The sequence below is a fragment of the Sturnira hondurensis genome, unplaced genomic scaffold (assembly GCF_014824575.4).
Source record: "Sturnira hondurensis isolate 20B ecotype Veracruz unplaced genomic scaffold, ASM1482457v3 Scaffold0010128, whole genome shotgun sequence".
Taxonomy (NCBI): domain Eukaryota; kingdom Metazoa; phylum Chordata; class Mammalia; order Chiroptera; family Phyllostomidae; genus Sturnira; species Sturnira hondurensis.
The window spans coordinates 593,380-620,050 of record NW_028082759.1 but is presented as its reverse complement, the minus strand read 5'-3'; the positions used below and the strand labels follow the sequence as shown (position 1 = coordinate 620,050).

At 36.4% G+C, this 26,671-nt stretch overlaps 1 protein-coding gene and 1 pseudogene across 1 annotated transcript in view; both read right to left on the bottom strand.

The window, feature by feature from the left end:
• The window catches only part of LOC118995338 (probable ATP-dependent RNA helicase DDX60), an 83,960-nt gene that overhangs the window by 33,553 nt on the left and 23,736 nt on the right, over positions 1 to 26,671 (bottom strand). Inside the window, exons 12-24 of the mRNA XM_037058249.1 lie at positions 23,843 to 23,952; positions 21,760 to 21,926; positions 19,532 to 19,784; positions 15,703 to 15,866; positions 15,103 to 15,258; positions 13,858 to 14,007; positions 12,113 to 12,232; positions 11,322 to 11,417; positions 4,372 to 4,487; positions 3,393 to 3,532; positions 1,580 to 1,689; positions 1,376 to 1,480; positions 666 to 791 (exon numbers count right to left, since the gene is read on the bottom strand). Coding sequence (XP_036914144.1) covers positions 666 to 791; positions 1,376 to 1,480; positions 1,580 to 1,689; positions 3,393 to 3,532; positions 4,372 to 4,487; positions 11,322 to 11,417; positions 12,113 to 12,232; positions 13,858 to 14,007; positions 15,103 to 15,258; positions 15,703 to 15,866; positions 19,532 to 19,784; positions 21,760 to 21,926; positions 23,843 to 23,952 — 1,813 coding nt within the window. The remainder of the gene's footprint in view (positions 1 to 665; positions 792 to 1,375; positions 1,481 to 1,579; positions 1,690 to 3,392; positions 3,533 to 4,371; positions 4,488 to 11,321; positions 11,418 to 12,112; positions 12,233 to 13,857; positions 14,008 to 15,102; positions 15,259 to 15,702; positions 15,867 to 19,531; positions 19,785 to 21,759; positions 21,927 to 23,842; positions 23,953 to 26,671) is intronic.
• On the bottom strand, positions 19,955 to 20,631 carry LOC118995258 (60S ribosomal protein L9-like; annotated as a pseudogene).

Sequence of the window (26,671 nt, the reverse complement as noted above, 5' to 3'; positions counted from 1 at the left end):
AGTAGTAAAGATTGTTTGACATTACATGTCAGTAAATGTAAATGAGTGGGGCCATGTTCTTTTTCTTCTAAAAGTCTGGTGAATCAGCCCTGGGTAACTAGAGATATGGGCCACTGCTCGTGCACTGAAATGCAGTAGGACCCATCTTCAGGAAGTAAAGTATCATCAGGATTTTATCATCACAAATAAGTAAAGTAAAAAAATACAACTTACAGTAAGTAACATAAATTAAGTGCTACTTATCATTTCTTTTATCTTTCTAGTTTGTTGGCAACAGACAGAAACTTGTTGGTCACCTATTCATATAAGAAAGCAGGTAAAAGGCCTTCTTTGGGGAAATATTGGAGAAGAAATTCAGCGTTATGACCCAGTCCTATCAGAAACCAGAGAAGTCCTGTCTTCTATGAAAAGCAATAGCCCAACTTGAGATTCAAAAAAGACACGGCACCAGCCTGTGCGGGTTGTCCAAAAACATGCTCAAGTAGTGGTTTTTTGCATTTTCCCACATTTAGCTAACTAAATTTAAGCTAGAATAGCAAAGCATGGCAATGGGGTATACATCTTCAAATCCTCAAGAGCTTTATGGGACATTCTCCTGAACCTAAAGTCAGATCCTTTTCATATTAATATGAAATTAAAAGAAAATCCTAAATGGTTGTAACTACCTTGCTTGGGTCCAGCTGAACCCAACGAATCATTTCTTTTTTCAGTTCCTCTTCATATTTCTTGGCATCTGTCCTCATGATGACTATTTTATTCTTGAAGCAGCTGAATTCTTCAGGTTCTAACTCCTTGAAAATGAAGACCCACAAATACCAAGTAAAATGAAGTCATCATCCCTTCTACAGTTTTCCATTCACACCGTTATGAAGGAAAACCCTGAAGCAGTCTTTTTCATCTGTATTCAGTTAGAGTTCACTGCATGTAGGCTGACAGTTCTGTTCTCTATGTAACAGTTACACGTTATTCTGTTTCCATTAGAACATACCAACGCCTACATGCTTTTAATACTGCACTTAGCCTTAGAGGTAAAAGAAATAAAAATGTATAAAATGCTTATTTTAAAAATACATCTTTTTACCATGGCGAGGCACTATTCTAAGCATTTTATAAATAGCAATTAGGTTCATCTTCATAATTCCACAACAAAGTAGATATTTTTTTTGGTAGGGGAAAATATGGATAATTTTTAAAAAATAGAACTAATTTGCCCAGTTCTGGAGCATTGTGGCTCTGAAGTTTAAATTCTTAACAATGAAACATACTGCCTTTATCCATACCAGAATAGAAACCATCCTTGAACTTGCTCATTATTCACGGACTGCCACAGCCAAAGAACTAAGACATCAGCCCTTGGATGTATATGTTCACACACCTGCTTTCTTGTCCATTCTGGCCAAACATGTACCATTGCATCATACAGCAGTATGCTTTCCCGTGGAGAAAATCCAAGGTCTAAAGGGATTCCATATTTCTCTAACTAAAGACCATAAAACACAGAATTATTAATTTTGTATTCCCTCTACAGATTTTTAACAGTCTGGGTACATACGCATTTTCCAAAGTGGTTTTTACTTACATGCTTGACTGTAAGTGCAGCACATGGGTGATAGTGTTCAATGATAAAGTCATTATCCTTTAGGGAACACACATATTTTTCCAGGTCATTGTATCGCTCTTTGTACCATACTGTAATTATAGGATTGAAATGATCATTAAGATTTGTTTGCTTTCAAAACAATTACCTAAATTACCTAAATTATGATTTTACAATTACAAGCAGGCCTAGGAAGACCTGTGCATGAGTCTATTGCCAATAAAATGTTATGAACAATGCTAGTCATTTGGAAGAACTTTGAAAGGGGATTCAATGTATCTATACTGCCTATCTGTGCTTTACTTTTCTTCCTGGCCTTAATTTTCAATTATATTACCATTTTTCAGTTCCTGTTATTTAATTACGATTTTTTAATTTATTTTTCTATGTATTCTTGTAAAGCATGCCTTTGTATAATGGGTCATGGGGTAAATAAATAATACAGACACAATTAATTAGTATCACATTGAGTATCACTTTTACTATTATTATTATATTATCTATCTTTAAGAATAATATTACCAAGTCAAAGAAAGAATATGTATATTCTATTTTTCTGTTCATTTTCTTTAACCGAAAAAACTAATAAATATCCCTATTAATATTACACTGGGCTTTATGTTTTTCTTAGCACTTACTACTAATTGGCATGCTACTAATTTTTTATTTATTTTATTTACTATTCATTTTGTTAGACAATGTCCACATTAAAATTTAAGCTCCAGAAAAGCAACAATTTCTCTACTGTAATCCTAGGGACAATAATGTGACCTAACACACAACAGGCATTTTCATATTTGTTAACTGAGCTCACTAGTGTCTCATAGGTATCTGCATCTCTTAGCTGAAAAGTAGCCAGAAAAATAGAATTTTATACTACTTCATAGAATTCATATAAAAACAGTCACAAGTATATAATGTATAGCAACATTCACTAATTCAGTACTAAAACATTTAGAGTATATATAAAACAAAAGACACCATGATATAGATTAAAAATGTTTTATATATAATTTAGTTTATACTATCTATTTACTTAGACATATATACATATATGTTTAAAATGTCTAGTGTTTTTTAAGGGAAATAGGACATATAAAAGTAGTTATAATAGACAGTAGGAAATGTCATACCATCAGACATACTATGGGGCTTGAGCTAAAGAATTAAGGTGATATTTGAGCTGTGCCTCTGGACAATACCTCTTAAACAATGAATAGATAGAATCTGGTCAGGTGTAGATGAATGATTATTCCAAACAAAGAAACTTATAAAGCAAAGGCAAGTTTTGAGGGACACTGAATAATCTAAATGTCAGGAACATTCATAAAGAGAGACTCCTGTGATATGAAACAGGAATGATAGACCAGAACTAGCCCACACGTAAAACAGGCTATTTTGAAGCAATGATTTTTCAGCAGAACAAAACTGAACTGCCTTCTAGAAATATTTTTGTCTTTAATGTATTCTTACAAAATAAGGAGTGAAACTTTATCTGTGCTACAGTACTGTCCTAAACCACACTGAATAATGCAGGAATTCAGTGTTTCGAAACAGATAATCTTTGGAAAGACTTTGACCATCAACAGATTTATTAGATCCACATTTGTTTGCTGTGTGGACTTCAGCATAACAATCTTCTAGAGCTAACATTCTCACTCCATTTCCACTGTATATTAAGACAAAATTGATTTCCTTTCAGAGTTGTAGTAGGAATCAGATTGATTTATACATATAAGACGCCCTAATACGTTCAAGCACGCAGAGCTCTCCTTCTCCTAGGTTAAGCTCATACCCAGCCTCACTCTGTACGAGGGCTTTCCCACTCCTTTTCTTTGTTGTTTCTTGGCAACTTTCAAGGCATTTTGCGATGGACCAGAATTCTCCATTGTGCTTTCAACATGTTGCCAGTATCTTTTAATTGACACCAACCATCTAGTTATTTAAAAAAAGAAGAAAGGTATTATCATCACAGGAAAAACTATATCATTTGTTTTCTGAAAAAAATTATTAAAATTGATTCCAAGAGAATAAAAATCTCCTCAACTTTAGACATATTAAAACTGTATTTATATTCACATAGTTTAATTACTTGTTATTTTCATGCAATCACCAAAAACTGATTCTTTCAGGTTTCTTATGGAATTCATTGATATAATAAACAGTTACATCCATTTCTATGATTATGGGTTGATTCATTTTGAAAACACTTTTGGCCCTGGCTGGCGTAGCACAGTGAATTGAGCATGGGCCTGCGAACCAGAGGATCGCGGTTCGATTTCCAGTCAGGGCACATGCCTGGGTTGCAGGCCAGTTCCCAGCAGGGGACTCACGAGAGGCAACCATACATTGATATTTCTCTCCTTCTCTCCTTCCCTTCTCCTCTATAGATTAATAAATAAAATCTAAAAAAAGAAAAAAGAAAACACTTGTGGTGTTTTGTGCAGGAAAGTAGTGTGCGTAGTATATTGGAAGAACAGTTCTAACCGGCCACATGCTCTTCTCTAGGAATCTAAATATCAAGCTATAAAGAGGAAAATTAAATAACCCTTACACAAAGTGCCTCAAGAATTAGGTATATAAATTATATCTATCTAGTCAAAGGATGGGAGCAAATGTTTTCTAGTTACATGTAACAAAATTTAAAGAAAATAAGTCTTGCTTGAAGAGGTTTTTTTCTTTTAGAGATCACTCTTTAAAAATGTACCAGATTATTAATTATTACTATTATCATCACTAATAGCAATGATAATGAATGCAAAACTGAGGCTTACTCGGTGAGATGCTCAGGATTACTGATGGTAGCAGAGAGAGCCAGAAAGGGACATCGGATCATGACGAGGAGGTGCTCCCAGACTTCTGCGCCAATTTCTCCTCCGAGACAGTGAACCTGGCAGTGTGGGTACATGGACTCAGTATAAAATAAGTTAAAATTTCCCTGAAAATATGAATGCATTTTGCTAGCAGAGCTTATTATTTCTTCCACTCTTTACATTCAGTAATGTTCATTCACTCCTGACAAAGTTGGTCAAAGAATCCCAACATGGTTTGGAGAAGAATTAAACTGGGTTTGAGAACAACGTATTGAGAGATGACTTGCTCTATGATGCATGGTGACACCTGAACTGTGAAAAGATTATCACATGCCATGATAATAATACTCATAAGCAAGAGCAAATTAAGCAAAAGAATACACTGTGGAAGTCTTGTTTACAAATGAAATACTAGATAAATTATAGCAATCACCATGAAAACATAAGATGAAGAAAAATCTCTATAAAAATAAAGCATTTCCTCACATGTCATTAATTCTATCACTGAAATGCAGATAAAAATATTTATGAAACAAATATATTTGATGTAAATAAAGCTCTCCAGGCTTCAGTTCATGAGTATACACAGAGCACTTATTTCGTAATAGTTAGAAATCTAGAAAAAGTCTAGTCCTCTGATTGTAAAGGGAATAGAATAAGTGCAGTGATTATTAGCTTACTTATTACTAGTTTGCCACAATGAAGTGGGAAATTAATAATAATATATGAAAGCCAGAACAACTTTAAAAAACTTGATTTTAACTAATTTCTGTAAGATTCTCGGCTAACAAACTTTCATTTAGTAAAATTAGATCCTTATGTATATTACAGCCTATGTTTTACAGAATGAATATAAGAAATAAAAGCCCAACTCAATGTTAAAAGTCTTGTTTATACTTTATTTCTGATTTTTATTGAAGTCTTTATCCTCCATGAAGCACTCACTTATCCACTATGAAGTAAACATTGTGGAGAGGTAAAGAGAAGCTTTCAAAAAGCTTTTAGTCAAAATACAGAGAAAGAAAGACAAGAAAAATATGTAAATGGCATCAGAAATATATTGCTAACAAGTTCATCTTCATAAAGTTGTGAGCATGTGTTTGGAATGCTAATAAACCAGAGATGAATGTGGAATTTATAATGATGTGAAACTTGGTAAGAAGCAATTCTTTTTTAGTATTTTAGCTAAAGATGCAAAAGATGTAAAATGAACATTTTGCAGCTTTTTCCTTCGTTGGTATGTTAGAGGACAGTTCATTTCGCCTTTTTATGTGGACAAACTCCTCTGGAGGCCTGGGCTGCCCTACCCCATGGAGAAAGAGCACTACAACGCAGACAATGGAAGCAGCTTGCCGCCTGCGTTCTAATCTTGGCTCTGCCGTTAACATGGGGCGAACTGGGGAGAGTAGATCTCTCTGCCTGAATTCAGTCGCCATAAAAACAGTACTTACTTTGCTGGTTTTCTTCCAAAGAGTAAATGGCATTATAGCTGGAAGTCATTTCAGATAAATATCCACAGTAAACATTAAAATAATGGTAGTTATCAGAATTTTGTGTATAGCAATGTGTAATGCAATTATTTTTATTTAATCAATCTTTGCATTCTTTTTTAACCTTTGTTTTATGGTGAAATATGACATTCAATAAACTGTGTAAAATAGACTGTCATATGAACAAACTATTATTCAGATTAACTAAATGAAGCAAAAATTCTTATAAACTAGGACAAATATTTCTCTCAGAAGTCCATATTATAACAAACTCCTTTGATGGTTACTATGTTGTTTTTTTTAAATTATGACTTGGTTTTCATTACACGTCTTTATACATACACATGTGTTCACAAACAATATAAGTTGATTTTGCCACTTTTGTAAGATTTTATAATTTGAATTATATAGCATGTGTCGTTTATCTTTACCTGCCTTTACTCAGTATTATGATTTCAAGATTATTCTCTTATATTTATTTTTATTGATCTATGTATTCTACTGCATAAATATACCACATTTTATTTTCACACCAATGGACATTTGAGTTGCTGTTTTAAGCATTTTGTACATCTATCACCTGGTCCACATGCACAAGAGGTCTTAAATTGTCTTATTTTTGTAGACCTAAAATCTTTTTTCTTTTTTAAAAATATATTTTATTGATTATGCCATTACTGTTGACCCATTTCCCCCTTCATTCCCCTCAACCCTGCACACCCTCTTCCCCTCATCCCCCCTTTAGTTCATGTCCATGGGTCATAAGTTCTTTAGCTTCTACATTTCCCACACTACTCTTGCCCTCCTCCTGTTTATTTTCTCCCCACTATCTATGCTACTTATTCTCTGTACCTTCTCCCCCTCTCTCCTCCTCCCTCTCCCCTGTTGCTAACCCTCCATGTGGTCTTCATTTCTATGGTTCCACTTCTGATCTAGCTGTCTTCTTAGTTTGCTTTTGTTTTATGTATGGTTGTTAATAACTGTGATTTGGCTGTCCTTTCACTGTTCATATTTTTTCTCTTTTTTTCTTAGATAATTCCCTTTAACATTTCATATAATAAGGGCTTGGTGATGATGAACTTCAACTTGATCTTATCTGAGAAGCACTTTATCTGTCCTTCCATTCTAAATGAAAGCTTTGCTGGATAGAGCAATCTTGGATGTAGGGCCTTGCCTTTCATGACTTGGAATACTTCTTTCCAACCCCTTCTTGCCTATAAGGTCTCTTTTGAGAAATCAGCTGACAGTTTGATGGGAACTCCTTTGTAGGTGACTGTCCCCTTATCTCTTGATGCTTCTAGAATTCTCTCCTTCATTTTAATCTTGGATAATATAATTATGATGTGCCTTGGTGTATTCCACTTTGGGTCCAACTTCTTTGAGACTCTCTGAGCTTCCTGGACTTCTTGGAAGTCTATTTCCTTTGCCAGATTGGGGAAGTTCTTTATTATTTGTTCAAATAAGTTTTCCACTTGTTGCTCTTCCTCTACCCCTTCTGGTACCCCTATAATTTGGATGTTGGAACATTTAAAAGTGTCCTGGAGGTTCCTAGGCATCTCCTCATTTTTTTGAATTCTTGTTTCTTTATTCTTTTCCGTTTGGTTGTTTCTTTCTATCTTCTGGTTCACTCCATTGATTTGAGTCCCAGTTTTTTTTCCATCCCTATCAGTTCCCTGTGCATTTTCCTTCATTTCACTTAGTGTAGCCTTCATTTTTTCATCTAATTCACAACCCAACTCCACTAGTTCTGTGAGCATCCTGGTCACCAGCATTTCAAACTGTGCATCTGATAGGTTGGCTATCTCTTAGTCGCTTAAAAGTATTGGCTCTGGGCCTTTGATTTGTTCTTCTGTTCAAGCTATAATTTTTAGTCTTTTCACGCCTGTTACGAATGAGGGGCAGAGCCTTAGGTGTCCACCAGGGAGGGTCAATCCAGTTGCTGGATTGTGACACTGTATGTGGGGGTAGGGTAAGAGAGGGAGCAATAGCACTTATTCCTTGCTCTCTCAGATTTTGGTCCCCTCTGCCACTTCTCACAAGCAAACTGGGCCCTTCTGCTGCTGGTTCCTGGGTGGGTGGGCTTGCGTATATTCTAGGACCCTGTGAGTCTCTCCAACAAACTCTCCTATGAGTCTGGAAGTCTCTCCTATCACCTCAACCTCCACAGGTGTTTTCAATTGCTGCTTTTAGGCTTTATTTCCTGTTGCTGGGGCCCTGGATTGTGCAATCTGTCACACTGACCATTTTTGCCTAGTTTATCTGTGCATAAATGTGTGTCTGCATTCAGCCAATGGCTTTTCATGGCTCACTGGGTCTGCTCGTTCCCTCCCCACACCCGGGGTCTGCTAGCCCTGCATCACCTGAGCCCCTGGGTCTACCAACCACCACTTTTTCCTGCCATGAGCCCTCTCTGCTGGCCACTGACTCCACCCCTCTTACTGGTCTGGATGAATGGTTTGTTTCAGACTTCTGTACAGTTCAATTTTCTGTCTGTTCTGGTTGTGTTTTTTTTCTAAATCTTTGTTGTCCTTAAATTTGGTTCTTCGAAGAGGCACAGTGTTTCCACCTATACCTCCATCTTGGGCGGAAGTTCTAAAATCTTTTTTTCTAGTCCTCAAGCATATAATTAGAATTGGAATTCCTTGTTCATAAAGCATTGTCATCTTTAGGTTTTGTCAAAAAAATTTCAGATGAGTATGAGTCTTCCCATTGCTCCACTTCCTCCATGGCAGTAGACAGGACCAGATTCTCACCTTTACTGTCTGGTGGGTGTGCTTTATTGTGACATTAATGTAACTTTTTTTTTTAATGGCATTTATTGGGGTTTCATTGGTGCACAAAGCCATACAGGTTTTAAGTGTGTACAATTCAGAAAAACATCATCAGCCTTTTAGCAGAGTTTCTTTTCAGGGGTATATGAGTCATTTATAAATCTCTTTTTGTGAGTTTCTTTTCTCTTAATATCTTAGAGAAATCCTGATATGTTTTGGATGAGAGTTATTTTTCCAAATATAAGTTACAAATACCTCCCACTCAGTGACTTATAATTTCATTCTCTTGATATATTTTGATAAATAAAATTTTTTATTTTAATGCAGTTAAATTTGTTAATCTATTTTTATAGCTTGTACTCTCAAGTTTGTGTTTAAGAGGTTTTTATCAACTCCTGAGTAATAAAAATATTCTCTTCAGATAATATATTCTAAAGTTTTAGAAATTTGCCTTTGACATTTCTATGTTTAAATAATTTGAAACTGGTTTTGTGTATGATGTAAGGAAGTGATTTAATTTTTTATCTCTCCACATGGATTTCTAGTTTTTCCAATACTGTTTCCAGTGCCACTTTTTTCTTTTTTTCTTTTTTTTAAACATTTTTTGATACTTCACTTGAAATATCTTTATTCCACGCTCACTCTTTTTTTAAAATTTTATTTATTTATCTTTAGAGGGGAAGGGAAGGAGAAAGGGAGAGAAATATCAGTGTATGGTTGCCTCTCATGCGTCCTCTGCTGAGAACTGGCCTGCAACCCAGGCATGTGTCCCGACTGGGAATCAAACTGCGATCGTCTGGTTCGCAGGCCCGCACTCAATCCACTGAGCTACACCAGCCAGGGCTCCAGTGCCACTTTTTTCTTAAATTAAAGGTTTATATATGATTCCGTTTCTGGGTTCTTTGGCCCATTTGCCTATATGTTTATCCCTGTTTCAAAAGACATCACTTCATGACCTCTGGTCTACAATAAATCCTGATTGAAATCCTGAAAGAACACTTCTGTCCACTTTGATCTCCTTTTTCAAATACATCTTTCTGCCTACTTTAATCTTCTTTTTCAAATGTATCTTGGCTATTTTTTGCCTTTTGCTTTCCATGTAAATTTCAGAATCTGGTAATTGGTTCTCTCCTCCCAACACACAAATGTGCATGTACACATGCACACACTCTCACAGATACCACAACGGGACAGAAAAACAATCTGTGAGTTTTTCTTGTGATTGCCCTGAATCTATAGGACAATTTAGGGCTTCAAATTGTCCAAAATAACCTATTGTGTCCACAATGATCTATTATAATTATAATCATAATATTCAATTTTCCAGTGCACAAATATGGTCTACCTCTATTCATTTTATTCTTTCAAAAAATCTTATTAAACATCACTCAATAAAGTTTAACACTTTCTATATAAAATCCTGTACACTTTTTAAAAAAATTATTTCAAAGTACACTATGTATTTTGTGATATTATAAATGGTAAATTAGAATGCTTCTTTATCTCATTTTCTCGCTATATGTTACTGACATGAAAATTATTTATCAACTTGAATTTCAAAGGATAAAAACTATACAGATATATTCTTGGCCTAAATGTAACTATGCTAGAAATGCAAACCACAAAAGATAGTTTTAAAAAGTATATTTAGAAATTAAAAATATGTTTTTAAATTAACCTATGGACCAAAAATGAAATCATGATGGCAGTTAAAACATTTTTTTTTTTGGCAGTTAAAACATTTTAAACTGAATGATCAAAAAGGTAATTTTCAAATGTTGCTACAGCAGTACATTAAGGTTAATATATAACTTTCAATATATTAATGCATTAGAAAAGAATACATACATGTATTAGAAAAAAACTAAAAATTTATGTTCAAATTACATCATTTTCCTAAATTTGCAGCCTGTCTATTTTGTTTATTTATTTTAGTTTGTTTACTTATTTTGTTTGCTTGTTTGTATTTTGCTTTTTATTTCCTTCCTGATATCATCCATCAAATGAATGCTAGCCAGCATATGAGGCACTTTTAAACCAGCAACAGAATGGCATGAATAATTTTAGCCATTAACGCAACAAGTAAAGGTAATAAGAAAGTACTTCTTAAAAGACACTAAATTCAGCTCTCCCCACTGTGGCTGTTTCGTTGGAGCACGTGTCCTATAAGCTGAACAGTCTGGGGTTTGATACCTGGTAAGGGCACGTGCCTGGCTTGTGGGTTCAGTTCCCAGCTGGGCAGGTATGAGATGCAACTGCTCGATATTTCTTTCCCTCCTTTTCTCTCTCGCTAACATCAATAAGCATATCCTCAAGTGAGGGTAAATTTTTTTAAATAAAATAAAATAAACATAGATGGTTCAGTGGGATAAAGTTCTATGGATTAAAGAAAAGAAATGTCTCTTGTTAATGCCTTGGTGTGTCCAGTGATTTCTGGGCTACTTTTCCTCTACTACTATCACTTTTATCCTAGAATTTTATTTTCATTTTCCCATTTTCACTCCTTCCAGATCTGTCTTTCACTACCAGCACATTAGTCTATCCCTTCCATAAAGTGAATATTGAATAACTAACCATATGATTTTCATCTTTACATGTTCTATGTACATCAAAATACTTAGTGGAGCAATGGTAATGAAAGGTAGCATACCTCATCGAATATGACATATCTTATGCTTTTCACCCACTTATGATGACGAGGTGACAGCAAGAGTATTTCCAAACACTGAGGCACTGTCACCAATACCTGGTTAAAGAAAAAATAAAAAAGCATTGACTCCATTTTCTTAAAAACCTCAAGCTTCAGCCCTGGCTGGTGTAGCTCAATAGATTGGGCACAGGTCTGTGAAGCAAAGTGTCACTGGTTCGATTCCCAGTCAGGGCACATGCCTGGGTTGCAGGCCAGGTCCCCAGTAGGGGACACATGAGAGGCAACCATACATTGATGTTTCTCTCCCACTCTTTCTCTTTCCCATCTCTGCCCTCTAAAAATAATAAATAAATAAAATATTTTTAAAATCTCAAGCTTCCCCTTTTAAACACCAGTAAAATATTTTAAATCACACAATATGTTCAACCTCATTTGTAGAAAAGTAGAACAGATTTGTGTAACAAATCTATCAAAAAGTTAAGCTGATTTCATTAAGATATATTTTCCCACATCATACATTGGGAATATAAAATCATCACAATTTGAAACCATTGCCCCTGAAGGCAGCTGCTTCCTCATGTTAAAAATTCAGAAAAGCATTTGACTTTACATAGAAAATACAATTTTTAAGAAGTTATCCAAATTATTAAATAAAAATAATATAAACAATATTAAAACATAAATATATGTCTAAAGGTAATTGTGAATTTAATGCACACTCATGTTAAAACTTTGAAGTGCCTACTGAAATACGCATTGTTATCTATTATGTGTTCATGTCTATGGCATACCTGACAATTGAAGGTGTCATGACGGTAATCTCTTGTAAAAACGCCACACACCGTTAACCCTTTTGGCAGTGCTTTGGTGAATAAACTGTAGACAGTTCCTGCCACTTGGTTCACAAGAGCCTTAAATCATAAAAGACATAATCCTCTATTCAGGAATTATTGACAACACTGAAAACATTTTTAAGGTAAAAAAAATATCCAGAACAAATTTACATGCAAAGAGTGCCAATTTTATATAATTCTTGTCTTCATTAAAGAATTCCATACACTAAATGTTTCCCACTAGTTCCATTTAAAAATCTTCCTTAATATATATATATATTACTGTGCTTATTAATGTGATGCCTGAAAACAATAAATAATAATCTATGCCACATAAATGTGACATATATCTATACAAGAGAACTCCTATGATGGATTTTTATTTGAAAACCTAAACGGTTCTCCAGTATTGGCACATTTCTTACCTTCACTAATCCCCAGTTTCCTCATCCATAAAGTGAGAGGACTGGGCAATATGACAGAGATGACCCCTCTGACACTAGCATTCTGAATTGCTTCTCCCAGTGTATCTTTAAGGCCTGAAATCAAGTATTCTCCATGGAAAAGAGAAGGGAAGGAATACCCCAAATTCCTTCCGGAAGAAGAAAAAATTCTGATCTAGCTAAGAGCTTCTTTACTTTGTTTTACACAGGGTGCTGTAAAGAAAGGCGCCTTTAGCACTTGTAATAATCAGGGGGCGATTCCACAGACAGTGACGGCAAAATGGGAGTGGCTGCTTTTCTCTCCTGCTGTCTCTTATGAACCTATCTACACTATCTTAACCCTGGCACTGAGTCACATGTTTTCTTTCAGCAAAATTCTCAAAAGTTTTAAATCCTGATTTCTAATAATTGCTGGACCTACGGAGGTTTAAGCAATAAAATAACTTTTAAAAATAAGGGTGAACGCCATCACTTATTGATCAATATTGACACCCCAGATTATTTTAGATGCTTTACATATGTCATTTCAATGCTTAGAATTCAAGTCCAGCAGTCCCCCTTTATCCTCAGAGTATGTGGTGCTAGACTCCCAATGGGTGCCAGAAACCACGCATAGCAGTGAACCTTACATACAGTATTATGTTTTTTCCTATACATACATGCCATTTCACTTAAAGAAAGCACTTCATGGCTTCTCTTTGGCATATCTGAATTGCCGCCATCACTAACTTTGCACTTTGGGGCCATTATTTGGTAAAATGATGTTAATGAACATAAGTATGGTAGTGTCAAGACTCCGTTAATCTGATAACAGAGAGGGCTGCATAGTGATTAATGGGTGGCGAGTGTATATAGCACAGATACCCTGGAAAAGGAATGCTTCAGGTCCTGGGCAGGACAGAATGGAACGGTACAAGATTTCATCAAGCTATTCAGAACAGCATACAATTTAACACTTAAGAATTCTTTAGTTCTCGAATTTTCCATTTAATGCTTTTGGACCATACTTAATCACAGGTAACAAAAACCATGGAAAGCAAAACCATGAATAAGAGGGGACCACTGTATTATAGAAGCATTATTATTCTCTTTGTACATGTAGAGAAACTAAGGTAAGAGACTGGGTCAAAATCACAAAAGCACTCGAATCCATGACTGCAATGCTGGAACCTGCACATTCTGGTACTTCCCTGGGATTAAGGGCACCACTACAGTGGGGAAAAATCACGTAAGATATCTAGTGTCCTGCAGATCCAATACCTTGGTTGGGGCCACATACACAACCACCCCGTCATCGCTCTCTCTCAGAATTTTCTCCATGCAGTAGTAGGAAGCGTAGGTTTTCCCTGATGAAGTTGGGGCAACAATTACAGCAGATTCATTATTATCCACGACATCAAGAAGTTCCCTCTGTATAAAAAGAAATCACATTTTATTTTGAAAATACAGACTTAGTGTCAAATTGTAATTTAAAGGCAACGTCACTGCAAATTAGTATTCACAGTTTCTTCTGAGACACATTAGCTAGTGTTCGAGATGGCAGGTAGTGAAGGGAATCGCCATTTTCTGCTGTTTGGAAGTTACTTAATTCACATCATATTTTCTACTAAAAAATTCTTCACATAAAACTTGGATAAAGCTCTGGCTGGTGTAGCTCAGTGGATTGAGCACAGGCCTGCGAACCAGAGGATCGCAGTTCGATTCCCAGTCAGGGCGCATGCCTGGGTTGCAGGCCGGTTCCCTGCAGGCCAACTCCCAGGAGAGGATGCACAAAAGGCAACCATACATTGGTTAAAAAAACAAAAACAAACAAACAAAAAAAACCTTGGATAAAAATCCCCAAATATACAGACATCATCACAAAGGGATCTGCCCAGGCTACCATGCAGCCCAGCTCCCTGCATTCTTTTTAGCTTAAGCTGGGGAAACTCAGACTAAAATCAAAATTACCAAAACCTACTGTTCTTTAGAGTTCCATTTTTCTGTTTATAAATAAAGGGTCAACAAATGAATACAGTGTAGAAAATAGCAGTTTAAAAAACATGCACATATGTAATAGGCTATATATTTATCATTATTCCCCATGATATATTGTGAATGACTTTGTTGTTTAACTTGGGAAAATCTGAAAGCACCACTACTCTCAGAAAACAGTAAACTCTTGCCGAATACATATCATTAACCACCAGACACTACATTTTGAAATTAAGCTGATGTAGGTAAAAATTACGTAGTTCAATTGATGACAGCAAGTCTAACTGGAGTTAGCTTAATTCTTAATCCAGGCTCTATCATTTAATACAATCAATTCCTTTTCATTTCAATGGACTCTTTTCTTTATTTCTTTATGTCTTTGGTAAAGACACAATTTATTTTCATTGTCATTATGTTGTATTCTGTAATGATTTACACATCCCAAACTTGTTGCACGCTGTGAGATCTGAACCAACTGTCTCCATCAAGTTTCTTGGCTCTCCCAGGCTGCAGAGTCTTTGCCATGAGTACCTGCCACGTGTCTGGTATGAAACGACGCACTCTGGGATCAGGATCACTTCTTTCTTCTCGAAATAAATAAGGACCCATGTATGTTAGCTGAAACCGAGCTGCCCCCGTGTGAACTGAGTATTTAGAAGTATCCTTCTCAGCACTTGATTTCTGCACCTAAAATGAGTACGGCGGATTAGATTTGCATACTTAAGACTTCAAATCTGGATAAAAAAATTATCATCGATCATGTTGTAGTTTGCTTCAAGATTACTGTTTCACATTTCAATTGTTTAGAGTTAACAATGAAGGGAAAGATACAGATACTACATCTTTACTATAATTTTTAAATACCGTTTGATGTGCAATACTATGTTCCATCAAATATAATTAAAATGCAATATGAAATTCATCTTTTAATTATAATTCAGTATAATCTTTGATCGTTGTTAAATATGAATAAGCCCCCCCCCCCAAACACACACTCACTAAAACCTGTGTTTCAATGAAGGGGCTCTTGCCGATCTTAAAACAGCATCTTTAGTAGAGAAAATATTCTTATAAGGATCTATCTAATGAGTACACATAGTTGTTCAAATTATTTTACCCAAAGAACTCTACCTGAGGACATAGTAAGTGTGCCAAGTTCTCAAATCCAATATATTTTAGATATTTGGCTATTTTTTGTCGATGTGCATTTTGTAATAGTTCAGAATATTTTTCATGAATTATGTGAATCCTTTTCATCAAGTTAATTATGATGTTTATATCTCTGGATACTGCTTCTGTTTAAAAAAAATTAGCATGAATAACTTAAGCTACACAAGATACTGATAATAATACCCCCAAGCATGATTTAATTTTATTGCAAAATAAGGAAAGCAAGCATATTCACACGAATCACTCACAAAAACTGAGGAATTCATGCTGACTAGTCAACTGCACAGTAGTTAAGAGTATAGCTTCAAGTTAGAGTAATATTGCCAGCTTTAGCAAGCAAAATACAAAAGATTCTGTTCGAGATACATATTTCATAACATATATTTTTTAAATGCTATTTATCTTAAATTCATATTTCAGTTGCCTGTACTTATCTTAGGAACTTGAAAAGTTACATCTCTAAGCTTTATTTTATAGATAGATAATGTGATACTAATAATAGGCCTTCTCTTATATGGTTATTATTAAGATCAAGCAAAAAATTAATTAATAGAGAGTGATACAATAATGGCAATGGTTATTATTTTTTAATCTCTTATTTATTTATTTTTAGAGCGAGGAGAAGGGAAGGAGAAAGAGAGGAAGAGAAACATCAATGTGTGGTTGCCTCTCACATGGACCCCACTGGGGACCTGGCCTGCAACCCAGACATGTGCCCTGACTGGGAATCAATACGGTGACCCTTGGTTCTTAGCCCACACTCACCCCACTGAGCTATACCAGCCAGGGCAGCAATAGTTATTAATCATAAGGATTAATACAGAGGATGGATTGACATTTTTAAAAGAAGGCTATTCCATATTTTATTTTTCAATACTTGCTTTCCTGGGAAAAGATAGTAAAGATATCCAATTAAAATATAAACACCTTTTATCTTCTCTCCAATGGAAAATATTAATTTTTCTGGCCTTTATCCAAACACTGTTGTGCCTCGATTTAACTAATTATTTAAATTGTGCATACACTTAGCAGGAAGAATGTTGTATTAAAGTTCGGGTTCTGTCACTGACATTTGGGCACATAACTTGTTCTACTGGAACCTCAGTTTCTTAGGTGCAATATCAGGGTAACAAAATCTGCCTCAGAGAATTTTGAGAATTTATATAGTCGGTCCTTAGATAAAATCATTCTGTTCAACATTGTTTCATGGCAATGTAAATGAGATGCCTTGGGAACTTAACTCTCTCTACTATCAATAAACCTGTGGTAAAAGTAGTTTCACTATACATTATTTTGCTTAAACTAACAGAACCTATAGATGACTTCACGTGAGAATGTGCTGTGTGCAGCTTTGGTTACGGCTACCGCACAACACACCTTCAGCGCAGGGGTGACATGTGCTCTTCTCTTCAGAAGCCACGTGGACACTTGATAAGGTAGCCAGCTCCTGAACTGTTTGAACTTGAAGAACTGTTTACTAAATTGAATTTCAAATGAAATCTGCTCACCAATACCCATCCGATGCACAAATGGCCACAATGTTGTTAGTGGATCAAACAAAAGGAGATGTTCTTACTATTTAGGCATCAAAGAATTCTTGAGGTCATACAGGCCAGAAAAATCAGCATATGTGGCCAGTATCAATTCTTTTGCTCTGTTCCTATTGATCTTTAATTAACATTTCAAGAAATTTCTCAAGTTAATGGTTTACAGGACTTCTGGCCAAGATGAAGACGTAAGTAGACACACTGTGCCTTCTCAAACAACCAAAATAAGGACAACAACAATTCAGAAACAAAGTAACAACAAAAACGGAATGAAAATTAAACTGTATGGAAGTCCAACAACCAAGGAGTTAAAATAGACACATTCATCCAGACTGGTAGGCGGGGTGCAGTTGGGTGGATGAGCGGAGAGGGGTCACAGCACAGGAAGCAGTGACACAGGGCACGCAAGGCACCCTGGGTGTGCAAGACAGCACCGGGCAGACCCTGGGCACCCAGGTGGTGGCTGGCAGACCCCGGGCTTGGGGTGGCAATGGGCAGACCGAGCGGGGCAACGATGGAGAAGCGGGGCACAGTGCGCAAGGTGTCTGGCTAACCATACAGCAGTCCCACATTCGTGCACAGTACCTAGGAAGTGAGACAGACTGCGCAACCCAGGGTCCTAGCACCGGGAAATAAAGCCTCAAAACACCGATTAAAAACACTTGTGGGGGTTGAGGCGCAGGGAGAGACTCCCACCCTCACAGGAAAGTTCGTTGGAGAAACCCACAGGGTCCTAGAATGCACACAAGCCCACCCACACGTGAATCAGCATCAGAAAGGCTCAGTTTTCTTGGGGGAAGTGGTGGAAGAGGCTGAGGTGCAACAGACAGCGGAGCAAAGCACCATTTTTTTTCCGTCTCTGACTCCACCCCCACATACAGCATCACAACCCAGCAACTGGGTTGACCCACCCTGGTGAACATCTAAGGCTCTGCCCCTCATACGTAATTGGTGCAAACAGACCAAAACCCAATGGCTCAAGCAGAAAAACAGCTCAGTTCCCCAGAGCCAATACTTTTTAAGGGACCAAGAGATAGCCAACCTATCAGATGCACAGTTCAAACACTGTTGATCAGGATGCTCACAGAACTGGTTGATTTTAGTCACAAATCAGAGGAACAAATGAAGGCTAAACTAACTGAAATGCAGGGAAATGCGCAGGGAACCAATAGTGATAGGAAGGAAACTGGGTCTCAAATCAATGGAGTGGACCAGAGGAAGAAAGAAACAACCCAACTGAAAAGGATAAAGAAACAAGAATTCAAAAAAATGAGGAGAGGCTTAGGAACCTCCAGGACATCTTTAAACGTTCCAGCATCTGAATTATAGGGGTACCAAAAGGGGAAGAGGAACAGCAACAAGTGGAAAACTTATTGGAACAAAAAATAAAGGAGAACTTCCCCAGTCTGGCAAAGGAAATAGACTTCCAGGAAGTCTGGGAAGCTCAGAGAGTCCCAAAGAAGTTGGACCCAAAGTGGAATACACCAAAGCACATCATAATTACATTATCCAAGATGAAAATGAAGGAGAGAATCCTAGAAGCAGCAAGATATAAGGTGATACTAACCTATGAAGGAGTTCCCATCAGACTGTCAGCTGATTTTTCAAAAAAGATTTTATAGGCAAGAAGGGGCTGAAAAGAAGTATTCCAAGTCACGAAAGACATGGACCTACATCCAAGATTGCTCTATCCAGCAAAGCTTTCATTTAGAATGGAAGGACAGATAAAGTGCTTCTCAGATAAGATCAAGTTGAAGGAGTTCATCATCACCAAGCCCTTATTTTAGGAAATGTTAAAGAGACTTATCTAAGAAAAAGAAGATAAAAAACATGTATACTAAAATGACAGCAAACTCACAATTACTAATAACCACACCTAAAATAAAAACAAACCAAGGAAACAACTAGAACAGGAGCAGAAACACAGAAATGGAGATCACATGGAGGGTTAGCAACAGGGGAGTGGAAGGTGGGGGGGAAGCTACAGAGAGTAAGTAGCATAGATGGCAGGCAGAAAATAGACAGGGAGGGCAAGAATAGTACGGGAAATGTAAAAGCTAAAGAACTTAAGACACATGGACATGAACTAAAGGGGGAAATGTGGGAGGGACAGGGTGTGCAGAGTGGAGGGGAATGAAGGGGGGAAATGGGACAACTGTAATAACATAACTAATAAAATATATTTGGGGAAAAGTCTTTAAATAAATAAATAAATAAATAAATAAATAAAGTGGTTTACATACCTGATTCTGAACAGTGTTCCACCCATAATTTGAAACAGGCATCCAATCCTACCATTTCTGCAGCAAATTTTACAGACTTCACAGGGCATGTTTGGATAAAATCCTCTAGTCTTTTTATTCCAGAGCTAGGATTTTCTTTAATTTCCTTTTCAATATAGTCAGACAAGTTATTCCATCTTCCTTCCTCTTTTTTCTCTAGTTTAGCGAGCTGTCTCTTTTGATTTTCCTCAATAATTTTTTCTGCACTCGTCTTCCAAAAAAAAAAATAGGGAAAGCCAACAATAACACAAATGTTTCCGTAATCATCCATTTGATCTTTTTCAATACATGGCTTTAATTTAATTGCATCTTTAAAAATACCAAATATAAGTTTGAGTAGTCATCTGGCACCTTGCTATTCTTTACCGGACAGCATAAATCTTATTAATCAGCTGGTGGTTGAACTGTTCCCTTTCTAGAAACATCAATACCATCCCAAACTGTTCTGATAACCTTGTTTTCAATTGTTGTTAAATCAAAGCAGCTGAATCTGATACAAGTTCAGTGTTACTTCCTTTAAGAACTCACTCATCTTTCTTGGCTTGAGATGTTACACAAACAACACCTGACCTCATCTGAACTCTGTAAAAGTATTTTTCACCCTGAACGTTTCAGATTTCAACGAGAGAACCATCCTCCTAAATACCAACATTGATGGGGAAGTGAGCATACACAGACCTCATCTTTTAATGAAAGCCTAGGGTAACATTCTTGGTCATGTTCTGTATATGACTGCCGGTAGTGCAGATGGCAGCCATTTCCTTTCTGTTTCCCATTACATGGTCAATCTGAGTCCTCTTCTCTTTCCCAGGAGCCTGAGTTCTAGGTTGATGTGACTGATATCCTACGCAGGCTGCCACTGGGGCCTTTCACAATAGCTGCGTGTCTCCTTAGAGTGATGTTGATATTTTCTAGAATGGCGACAGTCTGATTATGGAGAATGGTCTTTATCTTCTCAATAGATGTGGCAAGAAGAGAATGTCTTTCACATTTGATTTTTTGAAAGAAATATTTAATATCTCAGGTCATTAGTTTACATTTAGCACATTGAAGTAGCACATCACAGAGGAAGTTAGGGGTCCTGAATAACTAAATATAAACATCTATATTCATATAAAAATGGCAATTCAACTTTCCCTTCTTTCTATCCTCAGCTATTATAGTATTAAATCATTATGTGACTTAATAATGATAATAATACCAGTCTTCTAGTATTCCAAGTCTGTGAGGTTGGGTCTAAGAAAAACTATTTCAAACTAATATCCAACTAGAATATCTATGTTTTATAAAACTAGGCAAAGCGTGGTACTTCAGTATAAACAAAAACTGGCCAAGAGAGTAGCATGCTATGATTTAAAGAAAAACAGATGCAACTTTTGCCTAGCGATTCCCAGAAGGAAAATATGTGTAGATTGAAAAACTTGGAAGGATAGTTACCAGACAGTCAACAAAAGTAGCTTTGGGGTGGGACAAAATTTTAGTGATTTTCAAAATTATTTTCTAGTTAGTCTAAGTTTACTAAATATGTTTGACCATTATGCTCTTTTTTAAAAAGCTGTTTAAAATTTGGAAAATAATGTGCTATAATGCAAACATTTAATAATACAGAAAAATTGCTATTATATATTGATAGGTAGGGAAATCGATTGAAAGTATGTATATAGAAGGATTGGGGGGGAAGGCACATCATGAATAAAAATGACTGAAAGGATGTATGTCAGTACGTTAATACTGTTTATCTGTGGGATGTGAGAACAGACAGTTATTTTCTTCCCCTTTTTCTTACCTGTTTTTGTATATTTCAAAAGAGAGAATTAAACTAGTAACGGCAAGCCACACTATGGATTATACACTCACAAAAAAGTGTTCCAAAAAGTTTCAATAACATGAAGGGAAAATGACTACCAAAATGCTAAGATCCTATTAGGATTTTTTTCTCTTCATTTCTATTTTTTTTTCATCTTACAAGTATTTTAAAAGTATATTTGTTAACTCATGGTTAGTATTTAGAGTATGCTTGATTGGACAGTTACTATTTTTTTTAGAAAAATGTGGGGGGTTTTCTTTTCTGATAACACACTGGACTACCAACGTGCACAACACTGGATATTCTTAAGGAAGGTCTCTCATGGAGTGTGTAGAGTCTTGGGACCTGATCATGACTGAGCCCCGATAGGTCAAGACTGTACCTGGTGTTTTTTTTTCTTTTGCACTGAAGAGTTTTCTGGAGGTGGCAGCTCTCTTCCTCTTATAACCCTTACTGATCTGCTACTTCCTATCATTGATTTTCCAAAGAGGTGATAAAAACACTGTAATTTCTGTATTTCCCTTCGTTCTCTGGCATTTTTGGATTTAGCTGTAGGAAATAAATACATTATTATAATAGACTGACAATGCTATTTGTGAACAAGAATTCCATTTAGAAAGCATTTGTGAAAAAGGCTTGGACAAATCCCCTAAAATCTGCACTAATCTAATTATAGACATGCTAGAGATTGAGATACAGAAATTAAATTATTTGAGCCACACATAAATAACATAGAATTTAAATCAGTGTCTGTCATTTGCATTTTCACTTGTCATAATCTATAAACCTCATGGGTACATCTCAAAAAAATAAATCAATGGTGACCTTATGCTTTACTTCTCTTCCAAGACATCAAAACTGCAAAAGAAACCTCAGCCCTTTGGCATTTTTGATGGACTGGGCATAGGGTCAAGAACAAAGGACACGAATACTCCACAAGAGCTTCCAATTTAGAAATAGAATCTCTGAAAACTACCCTCAAACCAGGTCAGAAATATTTGGCTAAAACAACTAATCAAATTCCAGGGAATGTCATAGAATGGACTCTGGAACAAGGAATTACCAATTTGCAGACTCCTCTTAGTCTGCAGCAGAACTGGGCACAACTAAAAGGAATGTACCATGCTGCTCCCAGAGTAAGTGTAAACCTGAGCATGTTGCTCGTGTGGTTTGAACATTCCAGTGGTTTCCTGTTGCTCTCCTATCATTCAAAATCCCCACTAAACGGTGCATGATTCAGACTCATCTCACATCACTCTGCACTACAGGCTCTCTGGCAACTTTCTTATTGGTCCCCACCACTCACACACATACCAAGGTAACTATCTTCCACTTCCAGATTTGGCTGGAAATTTTCCCAAATCCTTAAGCTGGCTCTCTTCACACCCTTTGCACCAGATCATAGTATTCACCATAATCTTAAATAAGTACCTCGGTAATGGCTTGTTTAACATCTGCTTTCCCTGCTAGACTGTGAGCACTACAAGAACAGGAACATATCTTTCATGTTCCCAGATGGGTACCTGGAGCCCAGCCCAAAGCTGGGCATATAGTAAATCTCGTTTCATAAGATAAATGCTGAATGAGTATGTCAGAGACTTGCAATACCAATATGGCTGCCACTTCCCAATCTATACGGAATCCTAACTGTGTACAACTGATTTTTAATTTTCCTATATTGATGAGCATGTACCAGTTTTAAATCAAGAAGATAACAAGATTAGAAAACTGTATTGCCCCATATCTCACTGCCAAAATAATCACTAAGTTATTTGAATATTTATGACATTTCATGAAATAGAGAACAGGCTGACAGTGACCAGAAGGAATAGGGGAGGGAATTTCAGGGGGAAGGGGAAGGGTTTGCAGGAATAAGTATAAAGGACACATGGACAAAAACTAAGGGGGGTGGAAATGGGAGGGAGGTGGGGAGCTCTGCGGGGTGGGGTGGGGTAGGAGTAAAAGACAGAAAACTGTACTTGAACAACAATTAAAATAATTTTTTTTTAAAAAAACCCATTTCATTTCATTAACAATTATTAAACAGTATTTTAAACCAAGTAGTTAATAGAATTAGTAATTTGGGCAAATAATGAAAATATAATGTGATTAGTGAAGGTATTGGAGCTCCTAACACAACAGGAATTTGTCATTGAGAAGAACAAAGAACTAAAGGAACATTTGAAACAATGTACAAAGTAATTTGTTGTAGCAACCCAAGAAAAAAAATTTAAGACATCCTGTCTCCACAAAATAACTTCCCCACCCCTCAACAGATTTTTATACTATAAAAACTAGTTTCTTCCCGGTTCTGATGTGAAAGGTATCGGAAATTTGTATGGTGGCCTGAGAGACAGAAGGAGAAGACTGTACATTAGATTTCATTAATCTCAGAGGAGTCAGTTTTTCTAATACCGAAGGATAAATTATTCAATATGTAAGAATGTTGATGATATTGTACTGACCACTGCACATCATCCTTTCCAAATCATCGCTGAGTGGCCTGGAAGTATGCCAGTGTATGAGTTCATCAAACTCTTTCTTCTTAGAAAGAGCTGTAATAGCTGGGTCATCCCTGAAAAACAAATCCAAGAGCATATATTATAAAACACATACTTTTTTCTTAGTTTCTACTATAAGCCATGAACTTATTTAATATGTCTCTACCCTTGATTTTGTAATCATAAATGAACAAAAGTATGGTTTTAATGACTCCCATGAAGAAAGAGTCAAGAAGTGGGCATGAGTATCCATAGAAACGTCATCTCTATAGCAATAAAAAGTGCATATTAAGAATTTATTGGTATGTGAGGGAATTATGTACCAAATAATAATGAAGTGCATGTAGCATTACCTATAAGAGATGATATTTCTAAAGTTGAGAGGCGCTTCTGCATTACTTTAGTTTGTTTGGGTGTATGTGTGTACGTGTAAAGTATGTCAAGCATAGAGGAAAAGATTGGGGAATAAGTGACACCCATGAGCACACTATTCACTTATTCCAAGACATTCACTGAGTTCCTGCTATGTCCCAGGTACTCCTCTAGATGCTACAAATATGATAATGAGCAACAGACTTTTTGTTTTGTCTCAAAAAATGTCTGTGGATTTTATATAGTCTAACAGAGGTTTACAGACAACAAAGAACTATAAAGGTAAAATACTGTCATGTGTCACTTAAGGATGAGATATGTTCTGAGAAACGCCTTGTTAGGCAGTTGCCTCATGGCGTGAATATCACAGAATGCACTTACCCAAGCCCAGGTGGGATAGCGGACTACTGCCCTGGGCTGTATGTTATAACCTACGGCTGCTACGCTACAAACCTGCAAAGCACGTCACTGTACTGAGGTATAACACAATGGCTAATTAAGTATTTGTGATGCTAACCACAGAACAGGTACAGTAAAAATGTGGTATAAAAGATAACACGTGCACACAATACCCACACTTTCAAGGACATGGAGAGGACTGTGGAGGGAGGTGTCTTCAGAGGGACAATGTCAGGAAGAGGGAGAAAGGGTAAGGGAGCATAGAGATCAAAAGCAACCCAAAGACATAAAGTTCAAGAAGAGAAATAGTAAAAAGGAAAAGGGATAGGACAGAGAGGGAGAAGGAGAGCAAGAGGGAGAGCAGAAAGGGACTGAAAGAAAAGAGATAACCAGAAAAGGAAAGGAAATGAGTTTGTGCATGTGAGTGTGTATGCATTCATGCACGTGGGTGTGCAGGGGCTTGCAGGGCCTAGGTCCTGGGAGGGACAGGCTCCTGCTCTCCCTCCTGCCCTCCAGTTCACTCCCTTGCCAACTCAGGGCCACCATCTTGGGCAGGTACAGGACAGCACGCTGAGCCTCCTTGTCTATTTAAAACATCCAGACCCTGAAGTAAATTCAACATTGTAGTTGGGTTCGGCCTTTACTTTCAACATCACAAAGAAACTTTTTGTTATAAACCATTATCATCTTATAGGAACAGTGCTGTATATGCAGTCATTGTTGACTAAAATGTCATATGGTGCATGACTTGTATGTCCAATACTATGCCAGATGGGGACAAGCATGAAGGAAGAAAATAGTGCAAGGAGATAGGATAGTAAGTTTTGGAAGAAAGAGATGGCAGGGTTTTTTAGGAGGAATGGTCAGGAAAAGCCTTGCTGAGAAGGTGTCTGAGCAATGGGCTAAGGGGTGTCTGAGTTAGACCATTTCAAGCAAACAGGACAGCAAGGAGAAAGGCTGTGAGCTGGGACTACTGTGTTCAAGAAACATAATAGCCAAGACATGGAAATAACCTGAGTATCTACTGAAAGATCAATGGCTAAAAAATTGAGATAGAGAGAGAGAAATAAATTGATAGGTAGACTTATAGATAAACATTTACAATGAAAATGGTATTCAGCCTTTACAAAGAAGGAAATTCTGCCATTTGAGACAACATGGATGGACCTAGCGGGCACTTGTATGATAAGTGAAATAAATTGAGAAAGACAAATATCATATGATCTCACTTTTATGTGGAATTTTTTGAAAAGCCAAGCCCATAGAAACAGAGAGTTGAATGGTAGCTGCCAGAGACTGGGAATGGGGAGAATAGGAAGGTATTGGTCAGAGGATACAAACTTCTCATTGTAAGAGGAATATGTTCTGGAGATGTAAGCACTGTTTCCATTGCTACACAACTTTGGCATCACTTAGTCTTGTAAATTTTACCAAAATGGTATTGAATAACAGCTAATTGTAGTTTTAATCTTTATTTCCTTGAGTAACAATGAAGTTAAACATCTTTTCAAAGTTGTATTGGCTATTACCATACTTGCTTGTCTATGAATTAACCATTCCTATTCTTTCCCTCCTTTTTTTATCTCATTCATAATTTTCTAATTAACTGTAGAAATTCTCTACACTAAATTATTTATATTAATTCTATGCTGGTTACATATATTCTAAACATCTTCAATATTTTTGTATTGCTGTATTTAATTTTAATATTGTCAATATCATTTTTAAATGACATGTTTTAATATAGTATTTAAATGCCCTGATAACTCTACCTTGGGTCATAAAGATATTTTCTTATATTGTTTCCACAGGTATGGCTGTTGACTCTCACATTTAGGTTTCTATTCACTTGGAATTTATTTTATTGCATGGTGTCTTGTAGAGATAGAATTTCATTTTTTAAAAAATATATACATATTTCAAAACTACATAACATTTACAAAATAATTTATTTTCACAATGTTTAGTTTTGTCATGTCTTTCATATATGCTATTGTAGGAACACTTTTACTTCCACACACT